The sequence below is a fragment of the Sinocyclocheilus grahami genome, unplaced genomic scaffold (genome assembly GCF_001515645.1).
Source record: "Sinocyclocheilus grahami isolate Dianchi unplaced genomic scaffold, SAMN03320097.WGS_v1.1 scaffold7.1, whole genome shotgun sequence".
Lineage (NCBI taxonomy): Eukaryota > Metazoa > Chordata > Actinopteri > Cypriniformes > Cyprinidae > Sinocyclocheilus > Sinocyclocheilus grahami.
The window spans coordinates 2,457,467-2,485,391 of NW_015505186.1; the positions used below are offsets into that span (position 1 = coordinate 2,457,467).

General features: G+C 39.3%; 3 protein-coding genes across 3 annotated transcripts in view; 2 read left to right on the plus strand and 1 right to left on the minus strand.

Annotated features, from left to right (window-relative positions):
* LOC107589495 (protein furry homolog) overlaps nt 1-19,560 on the plus strand; it is a 45,568-nt gene extending 26,008 nt beyond the window's left edge. The window contains exons 28-61 of the mRNA XM_016277946.1: nt 32-142; nt 528-682; nt 1,588-1,687; nt 1,889-2,060; nt 2,283-2,539; nt 2,832-2,978; nt 3,059-3,227; nt 3,578-3,668; nt 3,899-3,981; nt 5,102-5,252; nt 5,840-5,903; nt 7,367-7,598; nt 8,539-8,740; nt 9,255-9,406; nt 9,530-9,717; nt 9,881-9,975; nt 10,258-10,871; nt 11,438-11,535; nt 11,966-12,142; nt 12,253-12,393; nt 12,492-12,674; nt 13,975-14,139; nt 14,299-14,373; nt 14,625-14,792; nt 15,397-15,405; nt 15,946-16,143; nt 16,259-16,405; nt 16,924-17,084; nt 17,171-17,381; nt 17,495-17,644; nt 17,764-17,862; nt 18,088-18,171; nt 19,058-19,075; nt 19,426-19,560. Of these exons, the coding sequence (XP_016133432.1) occupies nt 32-142; nt 528-682; nt 1,588-1,687; nt 1,889-2,060; nt 2,283-2,539; nt 2,832-2,978; nt 3,059-3,227; nt 3,578-3,668; nt 3,899-3,981; nt 5,102-5,252; nt 5,840-5,903; nt 7,367-7,598; nt 8,539-8,740; nt 9,255-9,406; nt 9,530-9,717; nt 9,881-9,975; nt 10,258-10,871; nt 11,438-11,535; nt 11,966-12,142; nt 12,253-12,393; nt 12,492-12,674; nt 13,975-14,139; nt 14,299-14,373; nt 14,625-14,792; nt 15,397-15,405; nt 15,946-16,143; nt 16,259-16,405; nt 16,924-17,084; nt 17,171-17,381; nt 17,495-17,644; nt 17,764-17,862; nt 18,088-18,171; nt 19,058-19,075; nt 19,426-19,560 (5,202 nt within the window). The remainder of the gene's footprint in view (nt 1-31; nt 143-527; nt 683-1,587; nt 1,688-1,888; nt 2,061-2,282; nt 2,540-2,831; nt 2,979-3,058; nt 3,228-3,577; nt 3,669-3,898; nt 3,982-5,101; nt 5,253-5,839; nt 5,904-7,366; nt 7,599-8,538; nt 8,741-9,254; nt 9,407-9,529; nt 9,718-9,880; nt 9,976-10,257; nt 10,872-11,437; nt 11,536-11,965; nt 12,143-12,252; nt 12,394-12,491; nt 12,675-13,974; nt 14,140-14,298; nt 14,374-14,624; nt 14,793-15,396; nt 15,406-15,945; nt 16,144-16,258; nt 16,406-16,923; nt 17,085-17,170; nt 17,382-17,494; nt 17,645-17,763; nt 17,863-18,087; nt 18,172-19,057; nt 19,076-19,425) is intronic.
* A 3,152-nt stretch (nt 19,561-22,712) lies between these two features.
* On the minus strand, nt 22,713-24,585 carry LOC107589787 (zygote arrest protein 1-like). Its single transcript, XM_016278319.1, has 4 exons — nt 23,952-24,585; nt 23,178-23,270; nt 23,035-23,109; nt 22,713-22,971 (listed from the first exon to the last, which is right to left on the minus strand). The coding sequence occupies exons 1-4, from the start codon at nt 24,552-24,554 to the stop codon at nt 22,828-22,830; spliced, it is 915 nt and encodes a 304-aa protein (XP_016133805.1). The 5' UTR covers nt 24,555-24,585; the 3' UTR covers nt 22,713-22,827.
* A 2,426-nt stretch (nt 24,586-27,011) lies between these two features.
* The window catches only part of LOC107589796 (klotho-like), a 6,710-nt gene continuing 5,796 nt past the window's right edge, over nt 27,012-27,925 (plus strand). Inside the window, exon 1 of the mRNA XM_016278328.1 lies at nt 27,012-27,749. Coding sequence (XP_016133814.1) covers nt 27,024-27,749 — 726 coding nt within the window. The 5' untranslated portion in view covers nt 27,012-27,023. The remainder of the gene's footprint in view (nt 27,750-27,925) is intronic.

The window sequence follows — 27,925 nt, forward strand, 5'->3', positions numbered from 1 at the left end:
TTGTTTCTGTGTGTACATGGTTTGTTGTCAGGCTATGTCAGCGGTATTATGCTGTGGCCCTGTGTTCGATAACGTGGGTCTTTCTACAGACGGATACCTGTACAAGTGGCTGGACAATATCTTAGCCTGCCATGATCTCCGGGTAAGCATTCACTCGCTCCTTTTTATATTTGGAACGGTTCCTGTGTCAGCTGTAGTCTTTGTCTTAACCTGTTGATGTTGGACAGGCTTCCTGTTTAAATTTTATAGCTGCTTTTTATCAGGTCTAATGCCTGTCATTAAAACTTAACCAACAAGCCTGTCAGGACTGGCCTGTGAGCACATTTTGTTTTATTTGCTTTTCTGCTTTATTGACTTTATTGATTCTGTGTTGTCAACCATTTAAATGAGTTTTATCTTGTTTGTTTAGGTTTGCAATTAAAGTTGAGATTAATGACTAGCACATTGGAATAACTTTAATTCTGCTTTGATTATGGGAAAAGCACAAATTTAAACACTCACATTTATATCACCGCCCTGGGCTGCAGGTGCATCGGCTGGGCTGTGAGGTTGTTATCTTGCTCCTGGAACTGAACCCAGATCAGGTGAATCTTTTTAACTGGGCTGTGGATCGCTGCTTCACTGGATCATACCAGCTCGCTTCAGGGTGCTTCAAAGCTATTGCTACTGTGTGCGGTAGCAGGTAATTTGAGCCTTCCTCATTGCCATGGTCACCTTTAATGACATTTTCAGAAAGCAGATCATACATTTTTTTTAATCTGTGTTTTGTTCTTACTTTTCAGGAATTATCCGTGTGACATTGTGACCCTTTTGAATCTGGTGTTGTTTAAGTCATCTGACACAAGCAGAGAGATTTACGAGATATCCATGCAGCTCATGTGGGTCTTTCTACAGACGGATACCTGTACAAGTGGCTGGACAATATCTTAGCCTGCCATGATCTCCGGGTAAGCATTCACTCGCTCCTTTTTATATTTGGAACGGTTCCTGTGTCAGCTGTAGTCTTTGTCTTAACCTGTTGATGTTGGACAGGCTTCCTGTTTAAATTTTATAGCTGCTTTTTATCAGGTCTAATGCCTGTCATTAAAACTTAACCAACAAGCCTGTCAGGACTGGCCTGTGAGCACATTTTGTTTTATTTGCTTTTCTGCTTTATTGACTTTATTGATTCTGTGTTGTCAACCATTTAAATGAGTTTTATCTTGTTTGTTTAGGTTTGCAATTAAAGTTGAGATTAATGACTAGCACATTGGAATAACTTTAATTCTGCTTTGATTATGGGAAAAGCACAAATTTAAACACTCACATTTATATCACCACCCTGGGCTGCAGGTGCATCGGCTGGGCTGTGAGGTTGTTATCTTGCTCCTGGAACTGAACCCAGATCAGGTGAATCTTTTTAACTGGGCTGTGGATCGCTGCTTCACTGGATCATACCAGCTCGCTTCAGGGTGCTTCAAAGCTATTGCTACTGTGTGCGGTAGCAGGTAATTGGAGCCTTCCTCATTGCCATGGTCACCTTTAATGACATTTTCAGAAAGCAGATCATACATTTTTTTTAATCTGTGTTTTGTTCTTACTTTTCAGGAATTATCCGTGTGACATTGTGACCCTTTTGAATCTGGTGTTGTTTAAGTCATCTGACACAAGCAGAGAGCTTTACGAGATATCCATGCAGCTCATGCAGGTACCTGATGCATTTTTTTCAATCAGTTGTTCAGATTTTTACTTGCCTTTCTTGTATTTTCTATGGCTGAAAGATTTATTTATGCATGTTTTTATAAGAGTTAGAAAGTAATGTATATACAAGTTTTCCCTCCAAAAATAAATAAATAAATACATTGCTAGCTCTAAAATATTTTTTCTATTTTTTTTCTATGTCATGCAGGTTCTAGAGTCCAAGTTGTCCGTTTACTCAAAGAGGATTGTGGGGCAGAAATCAGGAAATATCCTGTATGGCACACATGGTCCTTTACCGCCACTATACAGCGTCTCACTCTTCCAGCTCTCAAATCAGCTGGCCTGCATGTATCCTGAACTCACCCTGCCACTCTTCTCAGGTAGGGTGTGCATGCTGTGTCTGTGACACACTTACTCATGCTTTACAAGGAATAGCTCTTAGCCACATGTTTGGATGCGTCACCAAACTGTTGCTCCACCAAAAGCAAATCAACACCTACATGCAAAAGAATGGGCCTGGTTGAACGTGCTCTGTTATTGTTCTGCAGCTCAACTTTTGATCTTGCACTAAACCTGCCCACTAATTTTTTTCACACATGCAGAGGTCAGCCAGAGGTTCTCCACCACTCACCCTAATGGCAGACAGATCATGCTGACCTACCTGCTGCCGTGGCTGAACAATATAGAGCTGGTTGATACAGGACTGCTTCCCCCGACCTCCAGCCCGTGCACTCCAGAGGAAGAGGCTCGTGAGCAGTCTGACAACCTGGGAATCACCCACAGGCTCAAAGGCAACGGTTGGGGCTCTCTGCAGGCCACCTCACTGGTCCTAAATAACCTCATGTTCATGACTGCAAAGGTGAGAGGCACTGCATTGTGTAAATAGCCAGTTGTGGTAATGACTCAACCCATCCAAATGAAAAAGGCTCAAATTATTGTAGATATCTTTAATATCTCAGTTGAATCTACCAGACTGCAAAGAGGATGAGGAGGAGAGGAAGGCTAAATTATGATTATTTATGACGTTTATGCAAGAATTATTGCCTTACATTACACAATGCTATAATACAGTGCAATGAAAGTGTTGAAAATGACCTCTTTGAAGATTCGGCAATCAACTAAAATGTTGTTTTTGTGTGGTTTTCCATCAGTATGGAGATGAAGTCCCAGGTCCTGAGATGGAGAATGCCTGGAATGCTCTTGTGGCCAATGACAAGTGGAGTAACAACCTGAGAATAACGCTGCAGTTCCTCATAAGCTTGTGTGGAGTCAGCAGTGACACTACACTGCTGCCTTATGTAAGGAAAACACACATATGGACACTCTTTTAATCATTAGATGCTTATAATGGACTAAATTTGTTTCGAACTGTTTTTAGATTAAGAAAGTGGTGATATATCTGTGTCGGAACAACACCATTCAGACCATGGAGGAGTTGCTCTTTGAGCTTCAGCAGACAGACCCGGTAAACCCAGTGGTTCTACACTGTGACAACCCACCGTTTTACCGCTTTGTTGCCAGCAACAAAACCTCTGTTGTGGCCTCAGGTGAGGCACATATCCCTTGGGGGGTTTAGCAGCCTTTTTTTTATTTTCAATGCATTGTCAGAAGAAATGTATTTCCTAATAAATGTAAGATTTTTCAGAAGAGAAGATCTATAACCTGTAAATTATTCAAAGCAGTAATTCAATTAATACATAATTGAGTATGCAAATTAACATATAGTCGCTTATAAACGTAGTACTAGCTCAGTTGAGCAGTGACAGTTCTATGGCTTTGGTCCATTCCATTGCAGAACCCTGGGTTGTGCTGTATTGAATGCTTTGAATTTTATAACCCAATGTATGGTTCTGACCTAAGAATAGTTAAATATTCAGTTTTTTGTTTGTTTGCAAAGGCACAACATCAAGCAGCAATACGGTAGTGGCCGGGCAAGAAAGCTTCCAGGAGACAGATGAGGCAAAGATCGTCAGAGAGAATGAAGAGAGGTAGATCTTTCTTCATGTAACTTTGATTTCCTTAAAAAAATTAAGAAAAAGTTTTAATTAATAAATTTTTTTAATACACTAAATTCTCCAAAACACATGGGCTGTAAGTTCTCATCCACCACATAAATACTAAGTAGGCAGCTACTGAGCAGCCAATTAATACATGTTATGTCAATATGCATGTGCATTTTATGTTCCCTAACATGTATTTTGTGCACACATTTTCTCAGGTTAAGCAATGCAGCCCGGGCTCATAACCGCCTGGAATCACGCTACAGCAACAGCTCAGGAGGTTCTTATGATGAGGAGAAGAGTAAGTTCTTCATCTGACCTGTATTATGGATGTAGTTATGGACAACTTTACGGTTCACAGACAACTTTTAGGTTACAGTCAGTAATCCCCCAGATTACCAGAACAGAGCAACAGATGGTTCACAGCTGTCAATCCACACACTGACACATATGACTAAGGATACATTTACACTCATTGTTTTACAGCTTTAAATTTCTAACAACTGACAACTGTACATGTGACTTACCTTTTGGTGCATACTGTATATACCAATAATACATGCTCACTAGAGAATTGCGTCTCCGTATTAAGGAATTCGGTACTGAAATTATGGTCACGACGCATGAATTTGTCTGTGTATTCTCTCATGCATGTGCATGTCAACTAGTTGTGCACACATATTTGTGAGTTTTGGGTGTGGGAACTGCCAGCTTTTGTCCTGCCTACATACCTGCCATGACAGCTGATGGCCGAGTGGCAAGATGGCAGCTCTAATGGAGATGAATGATAAGTTAATTGCATGATGCGCTTTGAATCGACTCATCGCACCAGATGGTAATATGAAGTGACAGAGTGAAATTCCTCTTTAATTTAAATTAATAATGAATTAAAATGTATTAATTTATTATTTAATTTTAATGCATTAATAATTTTTATTCAAAATTATCAGTTTATTTAGATTGATTAATTTTGTAGATTCATATAAAGATTAAATAACATATAATACTTTATGATAGTAGACATTTCAAGAAAATTTTAGAAATATTTCCTGAATTATTTTGGTTATAGAAATTCAGATTCAGATGATTCGACCAATTTTATGTTAAATTGTATGTAACACTATAGACACATTTAAAAATGTTTCTAATTATAAAGCTTTCTGGAATACTTGATTGTGATTGGTCAGTCATAGCATTCTGTGTATTTTTTTACCATTGTGTCCAACATAACTGTGCCGGTTTCACATCTCTTGTATCACTCTGGTCTATTTCTACTTTCTGGAGTCAATATTTAATTCCAGTTTATTAAATTATTATATTTGGTATGGTATTTTGGTTACCCTGTTCACGTTGGTGTCTTATTAACTCTGTTTTACTGTAATGCCCAGCTGAGTTTTGACTCCTATTGTGTGTGTTAACAGATGACCCTCTACCTCCGTATGCTGCCTGGTTGATCAGTGTATTGGAGAGTAACAGACCTCAGCCTCTTCCCATGCCTGTGAATGGAGGCTGTTGGGCCCCGTTGGTGGACTACCTGCCCGAGACCATCACCCCACGGGGACCCCTTCACAGGTACCAGCCGAGCCTTCCTTATACTTTTGTCTTCCTTTGCATTTTAATGAAGTCAGACTGAATGAGAACAGAGATTTATGAAAGGTGTTAAATGTCCAACCCTCCTACTCTCAAAACATTTACACAGACATACATGGATTTACACCATAAACTCATCCTTACACAGTTGCTTTTGTTCATGTGTAGCAAATGGATTTTATTAAGCCAATCCCATAAAACCCACTTGTGTTAGTTTGCTCTAGCATTTTACAGCAGTTGTGCCCCGTTGGTGGACTACCTGCCCGAGACCATCACCCCACGGGGACCCCTTCACAGGTACCAGCCGAGCCTTCCTTATACTTTTGTCTTCCTTTGCATTTTAATGAAGTCAGACTGAATGATAACAGAGATTTATGAAAGCCAACCCTCCTACTCTCAAAACATTTACACAGACATACATGGATTTACACCATAAACTCATCCTTACACAGTTGCTTTTGTTCATGCGTAGCAAATGGATTTTATTAAGCCAATCCCATAAAACCCACTTGTGTTAGTTTGCTCTAGCATTTTACAGCAGTTGCCTACTCATGGCTTATCTCTCTCAGACTCTTGATGTCGTCAGCACCTCCTGCCCACAACACGTTCCTCTTTGTGTCTTTTGGTGCACCTGTGATTTTTTGTTTTTCGGCCAGAAATATAGAGCACAACAGTGACTGTTCACTTTTTCAATGCCCTTTATTTTTCCTTAAAAAAATATTTGTAAGCTCAGTAATGGATCACAACACCACAAACTTTGATTTGAAATGAAAAATATTTGAAACTTGTATTTAATAAATAATATGAAAACAACATTAAAATATAGATTTATAGTATTCAGATATTTATAGATGCATTGTGGGAGTGGGCAGTTGCTATTTTATGATTCTTTTGTTCCTATGATAACTCCATCAGTGGAATTCTCTGTGGGGCTGTGGTTAGTGTAGTTCTTGATCAGTAATTCACCCTTCGCAGGGAGTTTGTTTGACAGGCGATCTGACCAATCATAATGCAGAATCTGCCATTTTGTCCAACTAACAAACCAGTCAGGAGAGTGTATCCATGTCGTGAACTTGAAAAATGGTGTATTGACATCTTTGCGAGGTTGAAACGATACCTTCTGATGTTGATTCATGTTTATTTCATGCTATAACTAGTAAAGAGGAAGAGATGATCGGTTCACGTGCCGCTTGAACTGAGGCACTACAGCGATCTGTCACGGCACAGTAAAGAGCCACAAAATAGTAGATATTGTTGTAATTTCTTAAAAAATTAAAAATTTGAAAGCTGAGACTTTCCCAGCAGGCACAGGAATTCAAAATAACGTCAGGTTGACGTTGTACATGACGTCAGACAGATGTTGCATTTTGGTTGAGAATGAAAACCAGGTTGACATCAGTATTTGACGCCAATTTGACATTGACTTAATGTTGGATTTTGGTTACACAACCTAAAAGCAACAAATATCAACATCAGCTGCCGTCGGTATTGGACATCAAATTAACATTGACATTAGACATTGAATTGATATTGAATTTTGGTCACCCGATGTCGCAACTGAAATTTAACCAAATATCAACGTCTTATGACGTTGTATGCCTGCTGGGAATTTGTTTCATACCAGAAGTAACCTGCTCTGTCTTTTCTGTCGGTGCGTTGTCAGTTTCAACTTTGCTCCGTGATGTCTTTTTCACTGCGTGAGAACATGATGTGTGGCGTGAGAGCAGCATAGCTTGTCGGACGTAGCAACAGTAACTGAGGGGGGCAGGTTTTTGCGAAGGGTCAATTAAGCATATTTAATGAACTTCAAATCACAAATAACAACATATAATTTCTGTGCTCATGGCAAGTCTGAAAATTTGTACAATTTAAATGTTTGCAAAAAAATTTCCTGAACAATTGCACTCTATTACAAGTATGCATTGTTGCACAGAACCATATTTTGTGTTCTGTGCTTCTCCTTGGAATGTATTATACATGATGCATTATCCGCGTTATGCAACTGTACAACAGTGGGAACACCCTTTGAAAGTAATTAGTTCAGGTTCAGAATGTTGTTCATTCCTGTCCACTTCATTGACTTCTTTTCTATTCAGCTCAAATCAGTTCAGTTCATTTACCTGTGCATCTCTGTCCTCTCAGGTTTGGATCATTACCGGCCAGAGGTATTTGAGCACAGCAAGAGGTTACTCCTGCATCTCCTCATCGCCCTCTCCTGCAACAACAACTTCCAGGTCATCGCCTCTGTCCTGTTACTAACCAGAGAGATTGGCGACAACAAGACGCTCACCGTTAAATCCAGCTACCAGCCCGAATACCTCTACACAGGTACAATCATTTCTCTACCCAGAATCCAACATGACACAAAAAGACACCAACAACTGACAGAAATAAACATAGACTGTTTATTTATTTAATTGCGCAAAAATAATTCCAGTTTCTTGCTAGAAGTTTTGTTTTATTTCCAATAAAAACCAAAATCACAGTAAAGTTTCAAATTGTGCTCAGATACAAAAGTCTGCAGGAAAAACATTTAAGACAAAGTGAACACTCAATTCAATCGTGTTATATGGAGAGCAACCTGTAAAAATTTCCTCTGGGTACGGTCTTTACCCACAATTCCTTGTTTTAAGTACAACAACTGTACAAGAACATTACAGTCATGCCAACTTGCACAGCAAGATAAATGCACACAAAAAACCAGAGAGACTTTGCATTAAACTCATCTGACCTCATTTTGTCACATCACTTGCAGCAAAGAGAAGACACCTACATTTTCAACACAGCTTAAATTTACAAATGAGGAAGTAGGTAACTATTATGAAGCTAAAGCCCAAGGGTGAGGATTTAACTCTCTTTGGCATAGAATTCAAAGTATTTTTGGCAGCTGTTTGTCTTTCTCACTATAGACGAGACTGAGGTAATTAGGACAGACACCCTGCCAAGTTTAATCTTTTATCCTGAATGTCACTGATGTTTCTGTTTCCTTGTTTACTGACACCTGAATAGACACATGTGAAAAGTCACCGCTGACAATTAAAGCTTGGAATACAAATCACATTTTTTTTGATGTTTTGGCTACTATTTTGATCGTACAGACATGCAGCGAAGACTACTGGCGAATTTGAAATGGAGAAAAGCCTAATTTTGAAACAAGGCCTGCAGACACAATAATAAGAAAAGAAAAATGTTTAAGTATTTACAGATTTGCTGTACTGTTTATAACCTGCATGCATTGCGTAACTAAACCACACTCTCGTCTGAACAGGGGGGTTCAACTTTCTGCGGGAGTGGCAGACATCACCAGTGGCGGATTCCGGACTAAGCTCGTCCTCCACCTCCTCTAGTGTTAGCCTGGGAGGAAGCATCGGAAACCTGCCACAAATCACTGCTGACCTGGAGGAGCTGGACGAGTCCTCCACAGAATCAGATGAGAAAACCAACAAGCTCATTGAGTTCCTCACCACCAGGTGTGTGGCAAAGATACAGATTTTTAGCAGTTGTTTCGATATATGTAGATGAAAATAGATTGAAACTCAAATGGGAGGGTTTTTTCAGGCACATAAGACACTAATCTAGAATGCATAAATATGATTATCAGGATGACAAGACAAAATGGATGGTGCATCAACTATCAAATATTCATAAGGTCACACATCCCCTAATGGCCAAAGATCAAAATATTTTTTATTTTTAAATAAAATTCTAAATAATTATACCATCATTTATTATTAATTATTATTCTTTTAATATTTTAATTACTTAAAATAGTTTTTTTTAAATTATACATTTATTATACATTTTATTTTATTTGTTTCACATTTGAAATTCACACAGGCAATTTTGATAAATATCTCGAAATATATATTGTTTCCATTTTTTCCCCAGCAAAACTATTGGGCATTTCCCAGAGTCATTAAATCAGCCATTTAGAGAGCAGTAGTTTATGTATTTGTGATTTTGGTGGTGGTGGTGGTGGTACAGAGCATGGAGTACTGTCCTGTCCTTACTCAGGGCTTTCGGACCGCTTTGGTGCCATGAAGACATCACGCCAAAGAACCCCAACTCTAAGAGCACTGAGCAGCTCACCAACTTCTTGCGGCATGTGGTTTCTGTGTTCAAGGAGTCCAAATCAGGTAATTACCAAACATTGTTAGTGCATTTACAGTATGTGTCATATTTACAGAATGTAATATCCCCTATACATTATATTGGAACAGTGGTTGTTTGATAAGCGACTGATAAGTGTCATGTGTCAGATTTCCATCTAGAGCATCAGCTGAGTGACGTTGCTTTGCAGACGGCCCTCTGCAGCTCCTCCCGCCATTATGCTGGGCGCTCGTTCCAGATCTTCCGCGCCCTGAGACAACCCCTCTCTGCCCACGCAGTGTCCGACCTGCTCTCACGGCTGGTGGAGGTTGTGGGGGAACATGGGGATGAAGTACAGGTGTGCATCCATCAGCAAGAGTATTAAAAAAATCCATGCAATAAACGCTGTAATTATATAGTTCTCTGGAATATTTCAGCTCGATTGGTTAAATGCATTTGGTGGTCAAATAATTCTTAGTTTCAATCTTATTGCGATAATTTTTTATCTTTTTGCCTTCCAGGGTTACGTAATGGAGATTTTACTCACTCTGGAGTCTGTTGTGGATAATTTAGCTGAATGTTTGAACAACAGTGAACTTATGGCAGCTTTGACGAGGTGAGAATTACATGCTGTATATTATGTTTTCCTACCATTTCAACCTAAAATATTTTATAGCCACGGTACACTACTGTTCATTTCACAATATTACTGTTTTTCTGTATTATGGGTCAATAAATGCAGCCTTGGTAAGAATAAGAGATTTTTTTCAAAAACATTAAAAACTTTTACCAAAACTTTGTAATGGTATTATTAAAAACAATATAGCAGGATGGAAAAAAATATTAAATTATTCATTTGTTTTTCTTAACATACCTGCAATGTCTCTTCCATGTACAGAGATTCCTCTCCAGACTTCCTGGTTAGCGGGAAGCTCAACCCAAACCGTAAGAGCACAGGGCAGCTGAACCTGCACCAAGAGGGTGGCACTAACGAGCGGAACAGGCACCAGCGCAGTTACTCCGTCCCTAAGAAGTTTGGCGAAAGCGGGGAAAACTCATCCTCCAACCCTCCTCGCAGTGCCACGTTGGACCGCATCCAAGCCTGTACCCAACAAGGTCTCGCCCGATCGGCCCGCAGTACATCCTCCAACTCAACCCGCGCCGACACAAGTGTCATCACTGACCCCTCCCACTCCAGTCACCCCGCCAACCTGCTTGCCACCGTCTTCTGGGTGGCGGTGTCACTCATGGAGTCAGACTTTGAATTCGAATACCAGATGTCATTGAGGCTGGTTCACAAACTGCTGGCACGGGTTCCGTTGGATCTGCAAGAGAACAGGGAGAGACTAGAGAAGCTCCAGGCCCAGCTGAGGTGGAGTGGCTTTTCCGGGCTGCAGCAGCTGCTCCTGAAGGGATTCACTTCTCCGGCCACAAATGATCTTACGCTTCAGCTGTTCTGTCAGCTTACACCTGTTTCACGAGTACCAGTAGTGGACACATCGCAGTATATAGGTGGGTAGAATGCTGTTGGCACAATTTTAAAACCTGTTTACACAGGTCAAATGTGACTAAACGACTCAAAAGGAGTGACAAAAACAGTGCTTGCTTACTACTCCCGTCTCTTTGTAGACTTTGTCAGTGTACAAACTGTGTGTTTAAACTAGGCTGGCTTGAGCATTCAGAGTCATGTCATGTTTTGTTGGTAGCTTTTGTGTCCATAAGCCTTTTTTTTGTTAGTTAATGGTTTCTTAGTTACCATAAGTTGTCTTTTTTGTTAGTAGACCTACTGGTCTACTTGCCTGTAGCTATTTGTATACTGAAGCAAGACTGAAGAGTTGATTCTAGTGTTCCGTCAACAGAAAACAAGATGTTGATACACTATTTTATTACACTAAACCAAAGCCTAAAATCCATGCTTACTTTTGTTTTAAAATCTTGCTATTCAAATGTATCTTTAATCTATAAGAGTGAAGGCTGCTCACCCTGATATGTTTTTACATTGTTCTACTTTGAAATGTCTGTGATATTTAGCTGCTTTCCTTTCACTTCTTTTCATGTTTTATTCTCTGCCTGCTCAGGTTTTCCTCTGAACGTGCTTTGTCTGCTGCCTCACTTGGTGCAACACTTCGGTAGCCCTACTCAGTTTTGTAAAGAAAGCGCTGAGAGGATCGCACAGGTCTGCCCAGCCTCCTTTTCTCTACACACTCCTATTATGAAACACACCCTGCACTTCATTGACATTTACACCTAAATGTGAAGACCAACTTGACTCGTTCTCAACACCTAATCCTGTATTATATACAACTTCAAAAGTGTTTTTTTCTAGACTTATTAGGCATTTAACAAGACAGCTGACTCTCAGCATGCATGTATTTACAATAAAATCTCAGCTAGTGTCCATATTTCTGCAGCCTTATTTAGATCAACAAAATGCTGGTCAGTAGTAGCAGCACACATATCTAACTGTAGTGACACAACTGACCACAATAAATAATTAATATTACACCATATAAGTATACAATTATCTAATGAGTTCCCAAAGGTTTAAATACTTACTATATGTAATTTATGACTGTTAATATGACTGTTTCTGGTGTGCTTTCTAGGTGTGTCTGGAGGAGAAAGACAAGAACACTAAACTTTCTCACCTAGCTCATGTAATGACTCTATATAAGACTCGTTCTTACACCAGAGACCCCTTCTCGTGGGTTAATGTGGTCTGCCGCTACTTGCATGAGGCCTTTTTGGACATCACACTCAGTCTGGTGACATATATGGCTGAGGTGAGCTGTCCTAAAGCTTAAATGTCCAAATATAAGCCACAAAATTATAGATATGCTGCAGCTGATATAATATGTGAAGAGCACCCATTTAATATCAGCTCTCTTCATAGTTGCTAGATAAAGGATTACCCAGCATGCAACAGCCCCTGCTGCAGATCATCTACAGTCTGCTGAGCCACATGGATTTGGCAGGAATTCAGGTCAAACCTTTCAATGTAGAGGTGCTAAAGACCATCGAGAAATTTGTACAGGTGAAATCCTTCTGTTGAGCCACTTGATTTAGGATTCATCTGGTCATTTGTAAGAATTTCAGTCTCATTTTTCATACCAATATGTGTGTGTCCTCTAGACGGTTCACTGGAAGGAAGCTCTGAACATTTTGAAGCTGGTTGTTTCCCGTTCTGCCAGCCTATCCCTGCCGTCCTATGCCCATGGTGACTTAGCCCACCTGGAGGTTAGCCGTATGATGTGGGATGGCTCATCTAAAGCCCTGCCAGGAAAGACACTGGAATTCCATTTTGACATATCTGAGGTACTTTACACAGTGCACACAATACATTTTGTTGTTCAATTGTTCATATGAATGCTTTTTTGTCTTTGTTGTAGGCAAAAACAACGTTAATACTTTTGAAAATATCAGTTTTCAGTTAGATTATACACCACAGGTTCTCTGACTCATTCACCTCTTCAGGTGTGGCCGTGTTGTTGTTTTTGAACATGCATTGGTTATCAGATCCCATGATAACCCTTTTCCTTTGTTTTTGGTATATTTTAGACCAAAGGGAAGGCGCTCAGGTTCTTAGCTTGCTTTCAGATGGAGAGATGGGGATAATAGTCAATGGAAGTTTGGGGAGATGTGTTTTGACTGCATTTGTGATTAATAACCGCTCTGAATAAAGTGTGGTTGAGATCCTGCCTCTCTGAGGGTTTTAACTGCAACCTAATAAACAAAAGGATGTGATGTCCTTATAGAGCAAGTTAAGAAAAAGTGACTACTTTTTGTGTGATGTTTGAATCAAGCAGCAACTTTCCGGTCTCCCTCTTGAAACCAACACGGAAGTGACTTAAAATGCAACCGGGGGTGAATTTTTTTTATAACTCATCCGTTTAAATTATATTAAGCCTTAAAGTTATGCATAATTAAGGGCATGGCCACTTGAGTGACAGGTGGATTGCCGCTGCTGTCACCACCCACGTCCCGCCTTTTTGCACATTTTCGATTATCTGGGAGTGACACGCAGCCAAGATGGCAACAGCCATCTCCGTGCAAGTTTGAGCTTCAAAAATGCTCTTCAGAAACATACGGGTGACGCCACGGACATAAGTTAATGAACGTAAAACCTAAAACAATCTTAGTTTGATTGAAAGTTAATGAGAATGATATCCATTTGCATTCAGCTGGTGCAGGAACTACCAGAAGTGCTGCTTTCTCCAGGTATAACAAAGACCTTCTTGCAGCCAACTTTGTGTATGATTGCCCTCTTGTGGCTGCATGCACTACTACAGGAAACCCTCAGTTCCTAGAATTGAGTCCTTGCCTCTGGTCCACCCTGATGAAAGTAGTGATATCCTGTCCAGATGTAGCATGTGCACAATGAAAAGGAGTTCAGCAATTAGGCTGTTTTTCCACACATGCTTGTTTATCTACAGGAAGGCTGTGACTCATGGGTAGAGTGAGTCTATGAGTGTCTACAAACTACTCAGAGCCTGTTGTTGTGCTGGAGTGCTCATATTTGTGTAGGGGTTTACGTGTCTATGTTCAGTCTATATTGTAAAATATGTTTTTAAATGAGTTATATATGTATTGTGTGCATGTATGTGTTTGTGTCCAGACGCCGGTTATTGGCCGCAGATATGATGACCTGCAGGGATCAGGAGGGAGAGATGGGAAAGGCCGCGCGATCGCAGTGACCCGTAGCACGTCCTCTACCTCTTCAGGGTCCAATTCAAACACCGTCCTGGTGCCAGTCAGCTGGAAACGGCCACAATCATCACAGGTGACAAACATTTCATGCTGTTCATATTAGTCAAGGTACAAAGGAGGGAAACTTAATTTCATTCTCTTGTGCTGCTTTAAACTGTGTATTTTAGCTTCGTCTTTGTTCCTGATTACATTACGTCTGCTTTTCAACTGGTATTTTCCTTTTGTTTAACAGAAGCGAACAAGAGAGAAGCTAGTGAATGTTCTATCACTCTGCGGACAGGAAGTTGGCCTCACCAAGAATCCATCTGTAAGGCCTCACTGTCACTGTTGCTTTATATGACACTTATCACTTTGGTCTCATAGACTGCAGGAATAATAGATTAAATCTGTGATTATATTATATTAATAAAAACCCTAATTACTGTGCATCTAATGCCATAACAAATAAAAGACAAGTCTAAGTCTTACAAGGCATTGTAGTAATTGGACCGTTGCATGATACTTTCTTTGCATACCCAGACTCCATGCTGACTCCACTGTCATGTTTGTTTGTCTCAGGTGATCTTCTCATCCTGTGGAGATCTGGACCTCATGGAGCATCAACCCAGTCAGGTGTCCTCTGAGGATGGGACCCGGGAGGACACTCTGGATGATACCACATCAGAGCAGCAGTTCAGAGTCTTCAGGGACTTTGACTTCCTGGATGTAGAGCTGGAAGATGGAGAGGCGAGTAGAAAATCTGATTGTTTTTGTTTCACACACATTTGGAATTTTTATATTCAGTAAAGAAATTGATACTTCTGTTCAGCATGGATGCGTTAACATGATCAAAAGGGACAGTCACAACATTTATAAGGATTTCTATTTCAAATATATGCTGTTCTTTTGAACTATCTTATATATACTACTGAAGAACTGTTAAAATGTTGATTTCTAAATACTTGACTATCTCTGTAGGCTGTCTCTAACAAATACATTTGCAAACTAAGAACTGATTCCTTCCTTTTCCTTTAAAAATTATTTTGGTTAATGTAATTGGATGTCATGTAAATAAATTTTGTTCCACTATTTTTTTAATCAAATTGTTAAGTGGAATCAGAACTGAAGCTAGAATCATTGAATTAAATTAAAAATTCATGTCCCTACTAACAAAAACCCAGGTTTCTTTCTTTCCTTATTCTTTCAGTTATTTCATTCATGTTCTCTCTGGATAATGAGATAACACTTTAGCTGATCAGAGACTGCCTGACTAATGTGCCCATTTCTTTTCCTCTGGTCTTTCTCACGGTGTGGCTAACACTCTTTCTCTTTCTCTTATGTGCTGCCGTAGGAGCTGCAGGTAAGAACAGCTGTGTTAGCATGTTGCAGAGGATGGCTGAGATCATGTTTCCATACCTGTGTCATTCGTGTAGGATCTCATCTGTCAGGCTGCTGTGGCTTAAGAGATTAGTTTTTTTATGTTTAATATATGGATGTCATATTACATACTGTAGAACTGCATGTTAGCAGCATCTCATTGCAGCATTTTTATTTCACAGTAAATTATTCCTCACTACTTCAGCTAGATTACTATTAGAATTAATTTCAGATTGTTTTAAATACTTTTTACAGGTCTAGGATCTAGCAGCTTTCTTTTTGTGTTGTGTTTTGCTATGCTTCCCCTAGACTACAAAGGAATTTAGGAATTTACTTTTTTTTTGCAAAGTCAGAAACATTTTCAGATATTGGTCTATTGTATTTATTATATGTTTGCATGTGTTGTTAATTTTTGCATGATTAATTAAAAGTATGTTATGTCTATTCCCTTGGGAGTAGACCCTCCCCAACTCATGCTAGAGGATACAGCTGTTAAATAAGTTGTGTGTGTTTGTTTTAATAGGGTGAGAGTATGGATAACTTTAACTGGGGAGTGCGCCGGCGCTCTCTGGACAGCACAGATCTGACTGAGCTCCTGGAGGAGAGCCAGCACTCTGACATCACCCCCTGCATTGGCCTACACGACCCCCAACAGGACTCAGATGACTCCTCTGAGGAAGAGTCCAATTCCACCAGCCAAAGCCTCTCCCATTCTCAACTGGTATGTTCTATCTATCTGTCTGTCTGTCTGTCTATCTGCCAAACTACCTACCCACCTGTTCTATCTGTTTTAGCTTGATAGTAGTTTTCTAAAACTGGGCATTTTCTGATTTCAGACCATGAACCTCTCCCCCTCAGAGGACACCAATCATACAGACTCTCTGTCCACTTCTTACGATACCACATCAGCTGACCCAAATTCTCTTAATGCTGCTACACCTTGCTTGGGAACATCACTACCAGATGACCACATCATGCCGCCCGTATGTTTAAAATGACATTAAGCTCATTAAAACTTATTCTGCAAGGGTGCAAATAAAACCAAACATAGAACCTAGATCTACTTCATCATGCAGTTTATGACTATTACTGGCATGTTTGTGACTACTTTAAATTTGCAAATGTGACAGCTCACATTCAGTTAGGGTCACACAATATTGAATAGCGATACATTATTTTTACATATACATTAATGTGCTATAATGAGTATATATTGAATAAAGACTATACAAATACATTGCACTCCTATTACTTATGAATAAGAGAAAATATAATGGTGATATGGTGGAATATGTCCCACCTTCTCAATAAAAGAGCCAATCGCCAGTTGGCAAAGTCATCGTGTCACTTCTGACAACACTGAGGACCACTTGACTGTCTCTCTTAACTCTTTTACTGTAAAGAATTTCTCATCTTTTGAGTTGACCTCTAGTATGGAGTCTGCAACAATAAGAACAAACACATTGAGGAAAGAAGCTCACCAGTGATCTTATCTTCATAGGTTTTACCAGAAGACGAGGAGTCATATGTCCAAGAGGATGACCTGCCATTCGGTGTGAATGAGCTGCCAATGAGGTTTGACTGTGGCTCTAGCACTAATCTGGACCTTCCTGCAGAACAAAACCGAGCTGGAATCAACCAGAACCCAAACTCCCTGCCCAGGTGAACACATCAGTACAGTTTTATATCATTAGACTGTTAACTGGCATGGTTATTGAAAGGTAACCCCTTTCTTCCGGTTTCAATAGCTACCATTTTGGGGAGGACCGAGATGATCTGGATGAGCTGGGCTTTCCTCCTCCACCCTCTCCCTTTTTCTCTGCCATCCTGGCAGCATTTCAGCCCACGGTGTGTGACGATGCCGAAGAAGCCTGGCGGAGTCACATTAACCAGCTGTTGTGTGATACAGATGGGTCTTGCGCTGTCTACACCTTCCACATCTTCTCCACAATGTTTCAGGTAAAGTCACCCTTTATATGTACACAGTCCTTTTTTAAAATTTCTATTCATATTAGCTATTTAGAGGTCCAAAAGTAGGTTTTAGCATTGTTTAAATTTATTTTTGTCTACAGAACATCCAGAATAAGTTCTGCTCCCTGACCAGTGATGCTGCCAGTTACCTCGGAGACGGCCTGAGGGGAATTGGGTCAAAATTTGTGCAGTCATCTGAGATGTTGGCCTTATGCTCAGACTGTCCCACGCTGTATGTAGACGCAGAAACGGTAAGTGGATATTCAAAGTTGATACATAAAGCCATGACTCAGGGACCTAACCTAAATAATAGTTATGAATAAGCAGTCAGAAAGTATTTTTATGCTAGGTTTTGTCTGGCCTCTTGTAGATTGTTTCTTATGGGCTTCTAGAGAAGATGAAGTTCAGTGTTCTTGAGCTGCAGGAGTATCTGGACACATATAACACCCGGGAGGAAGCTGTCGTTTCAGTAAGTCATTCTAGCCTGCTAAGCTTCTCATACAGAAGCAGTGGAAGCTGCTATGTAGAGCTGCTACAGAATTAAGACCTCCAATCATGCGACTTACTAGAGGTGTGCCAATACTTCTTTAAGTGATCAGACTCGCAGGATGGAGAGTAAAACAGGCAAAACATTCAATCATCTTGCACTGAAAGAGGTATCATGCTCGTATCATCTGCTCTTCTCTTTCAACAGTGGTTGCAGAACTGTAAGGCCACATTTCCAAGGTATCCTGATGATGGTGTGATCACCTGTCAGCCTGGAGACTCTGAGGAGAAGGTGAAAATAGCTGTATATGCCCTTAAAATGAGCTCTGTTTACACAAATGAACATTCATAATATGTACACAATAGATCCTGTTAAATCTGTACATATTATGTTATTTAGTGGGTCATATACACTACAATTCAAAAGATTTTTTTATATTTTTGAAAGAAGTGTCTTATGCTCACCAAGGCTGCATTTATTTGATCAAAAACAGTAAAAATAGTAATATTGTGAAATATTATTACAATTTAACAGTTTTTTAAATATATATTTTAATATGCAGTTTATTCCTGTGATGGCAAAGCCAAATTTTCAGCAGCCATTTCTCCAGTACTCAGTGTCAAATTATTCTTCAGAAATCACTCCAATATGCTGATTTGCTGCGCAAGAAATATTTATTATTATCAATGTTGAAAACAGTTGTGCTGCTTAATATTTTATTTTATATATTGATATATGTCAATATACTGTCAATTAATGTTTTTTAGGAAATGGCAATACTTTTTTCAGAAAAAAATGGAAAGCATTTATTTAAAATAAAAATCCTTTCAAACTTGTTTTTATTGTCACTTTTGATCAATTTAATGCATCTTTGCTGAATATAATTATTCATTTCCTGCTGACCCCAACCATTTGAACTAGTGTATTTATCAATGCAATATTTCATGTAATACTTCCTCGCTCCTCTTCTTCTTGTCACTCTGTGCGCCTCTTTATCATCCTCTGCATGATTTATATGGCTTGGGTTCTTGGATTGAATGCAACTGGCACTAATCCTCTAATTATGTGAATGGGATTTCTGAGCATAAGTGGCACAGTCTCACGGATTGCATGCTGGGTATTAATGTTTCTGTTTCTCCCTTCTCAACTCTTTCCTGTTTTATGACATGCTCTACAGCAAATGGAAACTCTGGCTGTAAGTTTAAAACTAAAAACCGTTCTCTTATTCATCTGTTAGAGCGAGTGATCTGTGTTTGCAGCTTTATAGTTCACTACATGCATTCAGTTCAGTTTACCTGCAAGCGAGCGTGTTTACTTGCATGATCTTACACAATCTTATGCTGAATAACCACACTTTTAAGATCATGTAAATGGTCTTAAAACTACAGAAGTAAAAATTAAATACTGAGATTAATTTTTTATTGTTTAATGCATATAGACATACTCATTGATGGATGTTAGAGTTGTGTATTTAATATTTGTGGCTGTGAGTATGCATGATTCCTTTATTATGTCATATGACTAATGTATCTGTATCATCCACAGCAATTGGAGTTGTGTCAGCGACTGTACAAACTTCACTTCCAGCTCCTTCTGCTGTATCAGTCCTACTGCAAACTCATTGGACAAGTGAACACCATCAGCTCTGTGCCAGAGGTACACAGTACACCCATTACCTGATCTCTTTTTTGGTTTATTTAATTATAATTATAATTGATTTTAATATTTTATGAAATGTGAGAATTATTTAAATTAGCCTGAAAGAGGTCTAAACAAATTTTGTGAATTTGGTGACAGTTTGGACATCTCTACAGTTAAAATAGTAACCATAGACATTTTCTGTTGTTCTGCGTCTGTGCTGAAAGCTGTCCAATACCAATGTTGTATCAGCCAGAAAAACCTAAGAAAACATGTAGTGCATCTTTAAAAAAAAAACATAAGGAACAATTTACTAATTGAGCAAAAAATAAATTAGTTTGGCTGACTATTCATGGGTTTCAGTCACGTGACTTTTTTGTTGCAGCCGCCATCTTTAGGACCTTGCGTAGCCTCTCCTTGGTGATCAGAAACCAAAGTAACACTTAAACAACAACGGAAAACAATGGTATTAAAAAAAATAGACACTTTAGGATTAGATCCTTAATTACTGTCAAGCGAACTGACTAGTCTAGGGAAAACTGACATTTGCTGGCTATTTACATCTACCTCATACACAATCCCTCTCCGTACTCTCGGGCCATTTTCAGTTAAATTTTCACCTGTTAAGAGACTTGTCCATCGGACCGGATCCATCTGCAGTACCCGGCCTGGATGCTTGCGTACTCACTTTAAGATTCTGGGCCGAATCAACCGGACCAGATGCGACAACCGTAACTTGCCGACACTGCGGCATTCAAGCCGGAATCGGCCGTTCTTCAAAGTATCTTCTTTTGAGTTCTGCAGAAAAACAAAAGTCAGGGGTTTGAAAAAAAAAGAGTGGGAATTGATGTAATAATGTAAATGATGACAGAATTCTGGGTTAACTATACTTTTAAGTAAATTAGTAGAAACACTTTTCAGTAGTTATCACTGTGCAGAAAAATAGCAGTGAATGCCACAATAAAATGCTTGAAAAATACACATTCAATAGATCCATAGCTTCCTGTTGGTCAGTTTGTCTCCTTGTGGCACATTTAAGATAAATATTCAGTTATTCCTGTATGTTTCTACATGCTAAGTGAAGCAGCAACTAAAGTAGCAACAAAACTGTGATTCTGTGTTTTGTTGTAGTCAGTTACATGTGTTTTGGCAGTGGTGAGCACCTGAACATGTCTGCTTACATTTAGTAACCGTAAAAGCAGGGCACAGCTACTGCATATGATCTCAGACATATTGATGCATATACATTTGGTTGCAGCAGTAACGTTACATTGCCATCGTAAGAATCACTGCAACTATCTTATTTAGTTAAATGAGATTATTTTAAAATAACGTTCTTCTACAGAATTATAATAGTAATAGTACAAACAGGTCCTCTTCACTCTAACATCTTTGAAGTAATTGCATTCAGTTACATTCATAAAAATAAGAATGTGGAAACTATAACTACAAACCTTTCTCCTTGTGTGCGCTGGACCGTCATCATTCTTCATCTGTTTGTTTGCGGGTCTGAGTGTTTTTCGTCAAAGTTTAGTGCAGCGTAAACATTCTAGACTCACATAACTGTACTTAAATCAAAGATCAAAAACATCTCGTTGATTTAGTAGCTTTAGGTGGAGCATAACGAAAGTTTTCTGGCAAATCAGCAGTCACGCACGCGGATTGAACCTTTTGCAAGTTTCATTATGAACTTGCTAACTAAAATACTAAAATGGAAACACGCATCTATGCTTACGAGAAATATTTAATCAAAAGAATCCCATACGTCCAATAATCCAGTAAATAATCCATTGTGATTTGCTGTTATCACAGCCCAGAGCACAGCACAGCAGACTGACGGAATTGCAATTCGGTCCTACAAATGGCGGCCGCACTACTGTGACGTCACATGAAACCCATGAATAAAATGAGTCACTAGCTGGTTGACTTTTGTTGATTGAAAACACTCAGCGTGTACTCACACTAGGCGTTTTGAACGGGCGCGGTTCGTTTAGCCGGCCCTGGCCCGGTTCGGTTGGGCTCGGGCTCGGGCGCGGTACGCATGCAGTGTGAGCGCTAACCGAGCCGGAGCACGGAACAGATCCTATTTTGTGTGCGCTACTGTCATCATTACGACCGCAAACATATTCTATTACTACTACTACACTACACTTTTCAACAAATTTAATTCAATCAAGTATATTTAGGTTTATAATGGCTCTGGTTCTTACCTTATTGATGAACAGGAAATGTAGTTTGCGAGTAAAGTTGCAAATTATTTCATTAACCTCATCTGTCTCCGTAATAATTTTCTGATACATGCAAGTGAAAATCAATGCACAGCATAAATGATAAATTAATTATTATTAATTATTCGACAGAATATTAGCGAAAGTGGTCTTCTTCGTTATCTCCATGTTATCTCATAAATGATACATGGAGATTAGGGTTTGTCACTAGTGCATGCCTAGAGAGATTGCACACTGTAAAGCCTCTTTGGGAAAATTGTCATTGGTCCCTCCAAAACTGTGTAAATACTTTAAGCTTTTGTGAAGTAAATTGTGCTTTCTTCCTGTTGAGACTCTCCAGTTCGTTAGTTTTTTTTTTTTATAGCTATTCTGGCATCTGCAGACTCCAAGAAAAGGAGTGATTTTGCACTGTATGCAAGTTACAGAAAATACATTTGTTGTTTATGTAAAAGCGTTAGGTTTTATTCATGCACACTTGATCTTGGGCAAAATATGATCAGGCAAGATATGCGTTTGTCAACAAGTGTTGTTTCGGATTGACTAACTGCATGGGGGAAAAAAATAAATAAAGTGACCTTCGTCAGATTATCACTTGTCTACGTAAGAAAAATATAGGTTTGGAACGGAATAAGTTAACTACAAGGTTCATTTTGTTCCTTTAAAAAGGATAGTACACTTTAAAAGGGAGAATTTTTTTTATATATATACACTCCAAACATGCACTTCTCTTGCTAAAAACACGTCATTTTGAAGGGAGAAAGAAAAAAAGAAAAAAAAAAAAAACTTATCCAGTGTCAGTTCCAGTTTACTGGTCAGAAAACACAAGGGAAGTCAATTGGAACCAAAACTGTTTAACTAGAACCACTTTACAAAATGCTCTTTTTTTAAAATGGAAATAAGTGACCATTTTCATTTTTGGGTGAACTACCCCATTACAAAGCAGAAATAGTCACACCGACACTAGTATTATGCTGCAATACTTGGTTTATAAATTTATTGGAATACAAAAATACAATACATCCCACCCAAGATGTCACTTGAGCTACCAATGCAATTCTAAAACGTTTATAGACCTGAACAATTAGACTATGTACTTGAAACTGTAGATGGTGTCACAGGAAAGGCCTTTGCCCTTGCAGCGGCCGCACAGATCCTGGCGGTGAGGACTGCGCATGTCAACATGCCTCTGCTTCCTTTCACAGCAGCAGCGAGTCTTGCAGCAAACCTGGTGAAACAGAACATGGTCAAGTTTTACAAACAGCTTCAAATGCACTTGGACTACTCATACCTGGCACTGAATGGACTCCACCCTATATGGATTCAGTCCTGCCTGGCACTTCCTGCAGTGCTGCTTGAAGTACACCTGTGGAAATGCCATTTGATTAGGTTCGAGGCTTAAGATCAGAAGTTTGAAAGTCAAAAGCATTTTACCTTGGAGGTTCCCGAGATGCACCACACAAACGCACTTTCCCATCGAATATTGCACTTACTGCAGTGATAAAATCCGTATTTCTGCTCCAGAAACTAAACCAGAATAAATTGTTAGAATTATGTTAGCTTTATTTACATAAGAAATGCAGTTTCTGCCGCAATTCCATTTACATGCAGTTAAAAAAAATAAAACCCTTAAAAAGAAATGACATTTTCGAAATAAAATTCATAGACAAGTCTAGTAATCGTCATTAGTTGAATTCACCCAATCAGCATTGAGCGTCAACAATCACTTGCATATTTATGAGATCAGCTTTTATTCGAAATCATGTGAAAAGCCCGCACTAGCTAGGCTTAAGCCCCGTTCACACCAAGAACGATAACTATAAAGATAACGATATTAGCGTCCACACCAACGAACGATATCGTCTGTTTATTCTAAGCGCACGCGCGTCTGCCGCTTTAAATTCTTGAGCTCGTTACAGCAGGATGGATTCTGATTGGCTGTCGGCGTTTTACCGTTCATCAGCTGGAAAAAATCGTTTTGAAAGTGATCACACCGATATCGTTCCTCTGTATCGTTATAGTTGTGGTATGAACTATGCTAATCTTTAATATTGAGAACGATTTTTAGAACTATATCTTTGTTATCACGTCTTTGGTGTGAACGGGGCTTAAATCGCCAACCTAAAATTCACCATAATATAAAAGTACAATAACCAACGTAATAAAGGGGGAAATTACGGTTGCCATGGTAATTTACTCACAACAAACCTGAAAGTTTGACCGTTTATTTCGCTGGATCACCGACTTCCCCTGCAGTGTTTCGTTGTGCGTCGGTTCATCCGGTTTACACTTCTCGTCGTCGTTCGTCTCCTTGCTCTCATCCCCTCCATCGTCCTTGCTTTCACCGGCAGTCGTGGATAAGGAGAAAATCCTGCGGTCGAAGACAGGAGAGTAGATGGCGACGGTGCGGGAGAAGCGCACGGAGTTGACAGGTGTGCTGGGCAGGGTGTCTTTCAGAGGACTGATGGACGGCGTCCTTGGTGAGTCCCATTTATCACTGCGATAAAACAGCGTTTTGGGCCCGAGTGAGCATTGAACAGTGGTATCTACCTTTGGGTTGACCTGCACACCGAACTCTCTAGTGTTGGCCTTGCGGAGGCGCGGCGTTAGGTTCGGGTTCACCTGAGATAATATCGCTTTTAACTGCGCGCGCTTATAAAAGTCGAAATAATCGGGGGCGTCTGGCGCAACATAAAAACTGTTTCCCTTTTTGTTCCAGTTCTGATGCTTAAATTTACCGTTGCCGGGATAAACGGGGAAATAGCCAGGATAGCCTCCACAGTTGTAAGGTGCAATGAGAAACTCCTCCATTGTGACGTGGTCATGAGCGGAGGCACTGCCGAGTATTTATTTTCTTCCCGAGAACACGCCTTAATTGGCGAGACCGAATTAGCATTAATCACGTGCTGGCGTGACGCGTTAGCATCAGGTAAAGATCGATCTCTGCATTTTTATATAAATTTGGTGTTACAGTTGAAACTGCAATCGAGACAAGTCAATCCTGATTGCATTTTTAAAATAACAATATTACAGTGAAATTATTTAGAGATGATCACTGTAATGTAATATAATAACTGAGAGACATCATGGAATATTTAATAATAAATTATTTATCCCACCAAAGGACAAGGTGAATTATTAATGTAAATGTTTATAAAATAGTTCATTAAAACGTGTATTATATAAATTAATATACTATGAAAATATATGTATTTATAAGCATTTTATTTTTAATAAATATATAACAAAAGATAAGGTGATTAAAATAGTGAAATCTGACATTTTCTTTATTTCATTAATTATATTATATTAAATCTACAATATATAAACCTTGATTAATTGAATGTTAATTGACAACCAGATTACTGAATAGTCTCTTCTTTTACAGACTCTTTTACTTAGTGGAGATTTGAATAGCAGTAATAATTCGTCGGGTATGTTGCTTGGCATTCAAATAAGTGGAGAGTAATAAAAGGTGGATTTTAAAAGCCTCTTTGCCTCTGTTATGCAGTTTATGAATGGCAAACAGAGAGAATTAAACTAAAGGTTTACTAAAGGCCTTAAATTCTAGGTTTACTATACTGTAGTTCAAGCTGTTCAGTCTAGGTTGCATTACCAGGATAAAGTGTGTTTTTTATGATGAGGAGGTCATTTCCTGTTTTGCTTTGTCTAGGTACTTTTAATTTTATAATTAAAAGAAAGTATGAGAAAGAGAAATCCATTATTATCTGTATTGTACAATGGGATGTCTTCAAGCACTGTTAGTAATAATAGTCGTTTAGCAGACACTGTCTTGGTCAAAGCAACTTTTACATTTTAGGAACAGCCCCATTGGACCAACTTAAGCAATTAGTTATTCTTCAGTTCATGAATTAACAACCTTTGGAATACCACCACCTCCACATACAGAGGAATGCCTGAAACGTTTTAGAAATATGCCACTCCTCCATATTTAAGCAAGTTCACTTATACTGTAAAATTGTATTTTATTACTTAATCAAGGTCTATCTGTTAAAAATACACCTGTTTGTAGCACTTATGCAGCATGCAGTTTAAACTGTGCAAAGGTATGCTAAGCAAAATTGGACTGACCAATTCAAAATGACTATGAAGCATTTTTAAAATAATTTTTATATTTATTTTCAATACATTTTACAAGCCTGGACTGTTAACATTAATGTAATGTACTGTAGATGTATTTCATTCATAAATTGAAAGTCATTGGATAACCAATTTGGATTATAGTCGTGGCCTAATTGTTAGAGTGTTGGGCTTGTAACCCAAAGTGGGTTCGAGTCTCAGATCTGGCAGGGATTGTAGGTGGGGTGAGTGAATGTCCAGTGCTCTCTCCACCCTCCATACCACGACTGAGGTACCGAACCCCCAAATGCTCCCTGGGCACCGCAGCATTGGCTGCCCACTGCTCTGGGTGTGTGTTCTCGGTGTGTGTGTTTCACTACTCACTGCTGTGTTTGTGCACCTGGATGGGTGAAATTACTTGGCCACAAGTCACCTCCTTTCCTTTCCTAATTTGTGGTTCATTCATAGGTTTCAGTCTTAAAACATATTCAGTTGCCACTGGACAAATCATCAATTGTTTGTTTTTGTTGTTGTTGTTGTTGTTGTTATACTGTAAAATCATATTTGCCCTATCATACATTAGCAGGAAGAAATGTGTTATTATGCAGGCTGGAATTGTGCAGCGCTTGGATACCTATTTACCCGTCAAGTGCCTGGGTAATAATTGATAGATTTCCTGAGAGGACAAAAAACGGGCCCAGATGGGGCCAGGTGGGTTATACCACAGTTGCAAACAGCTCAGAGTGAGGTAAGAGACACAACTCACTTGTTTAACATTTGGAAAGCTGTCCAGTTCTCTGACACCATGAAAGTGACGTGGATTGTTTTGGCGTTCATATTGTTCAGTCATCTACAGTGGACAGCAGCTGCTCCAGGCGCAGGGTCAGTTGCCACTGGACAAATCATCAATTGTTTGTTTTTGTTGTTGTTGTTGTTGTTGTTATACTGTAAAATCATATTTGCCCTATCATACATTAGCAGGAAGAAATGTGTTATTATGCAGGCTGGAATTGTGCAGCGCTTGGATACCTATTTACCCGTCAAGTGCCTGGGTAATAATTGATAGATTTCCTGAGAGGACAAAAAACGGGCCCAGATGGGGCCAGGTGGGTTATATCACAGTTGCAAACAGCTCAGAGTGAGGTAAGAGACACAACTCACTTGTTTAACATTTGGAAAGCTGTCCAGTTCTCTGACACCATGAAAGTGACGTGGATTGTTTTGGCGTTCATATTGTTCAGTCATCTACAGTGGACAGCAGCTGCTCCAGGCGCAGGGCTGCACACATGGGATAGATTTAGCAAACTTCCATATCCCGGTGACAAAGCCTTCCTCTATGACACTTTCCCTGACAAGTTCATGTGGGCTGTAGGCACCGCTGCCTATTCAGTTGAAGGAGCCTGGGAGAAAGACGGGAAGGGTAAGTCTATCTGGGATACTTTCACTCGCGGTGGAACCCGGATATCCAGAGGCGATGTGGGCAGTGACAGTTATCACAACATCCCGGGAGACCTCCGAGCCCTGCAGCAACTTGGAGTCAGTCACTACCGCTTTTCTCTGTCCTGGCCGCGCATCTTCTCCAATGGCACCAAAGAAAGCTACAACGAAAAAGGTGTGGAGTATTATAAAAGTCTAATTCGAGGATTGAAGGAAATTAAAGTGCAGCCCGTTGTGACTTTATATCATTGGGACCTGCCAGACAGTTTGCAGACCTTATTTGGAGGCTGGAGCAATTCGGTTATGGTGGAACTATTTAGAGAATATGCAGATTTTTGTTTTAAAACATTTGGATCGGATGTGAAATTTTGGATTACTATTGATAATCCTTTTGTTGTGGCCTGGCATGGATATGGAACTGGGGTTGTGGCACCTGGTATCAAAAATGACTCCGATTTGCCTTTCAGAGTTGGACATAATCTTCTAAAGGTAATTAGAGCCATTTATGTATTTATATATATATATTTAATGAACAAAGAAAATACAACACAAACACACATAGTCTTGAAAGAGTTTTCAATATCTTAAAAAAAAAATAGATTCAAATAATTAAAAATATAATGTTAATAATTTATATATATATATATGCATACATATATGTGTGC

What these genes read in the sequence shown, in the direction of transcription:
- LOC107589787 (XM_016278319.1), bottom strand. Translation starts at nt 24,554, where the DNA reads ATGGAGGAGTTTCTCATTGCACCTTACAACTGTGGAGGCTATCCTGGC. An exon ending in GCATCTCGGGAACCTCCAAG is followed by an intron (nt 23,110 to 23,177) that starts GTAAAATGCTTT and finishes GCATTTCCACAG; the next exon opens with GTGTACTTCAAGCAGCACTG. An exon ending in TGGAGTCCATTCAGTGCCAG is followed by an intron (nt 22,972 to 23,034) that starts GTATGAGTAGTC and finishes CTGTTTCACCAG; the next exon opens with GTTTGCTGCAAGACTCGCTG.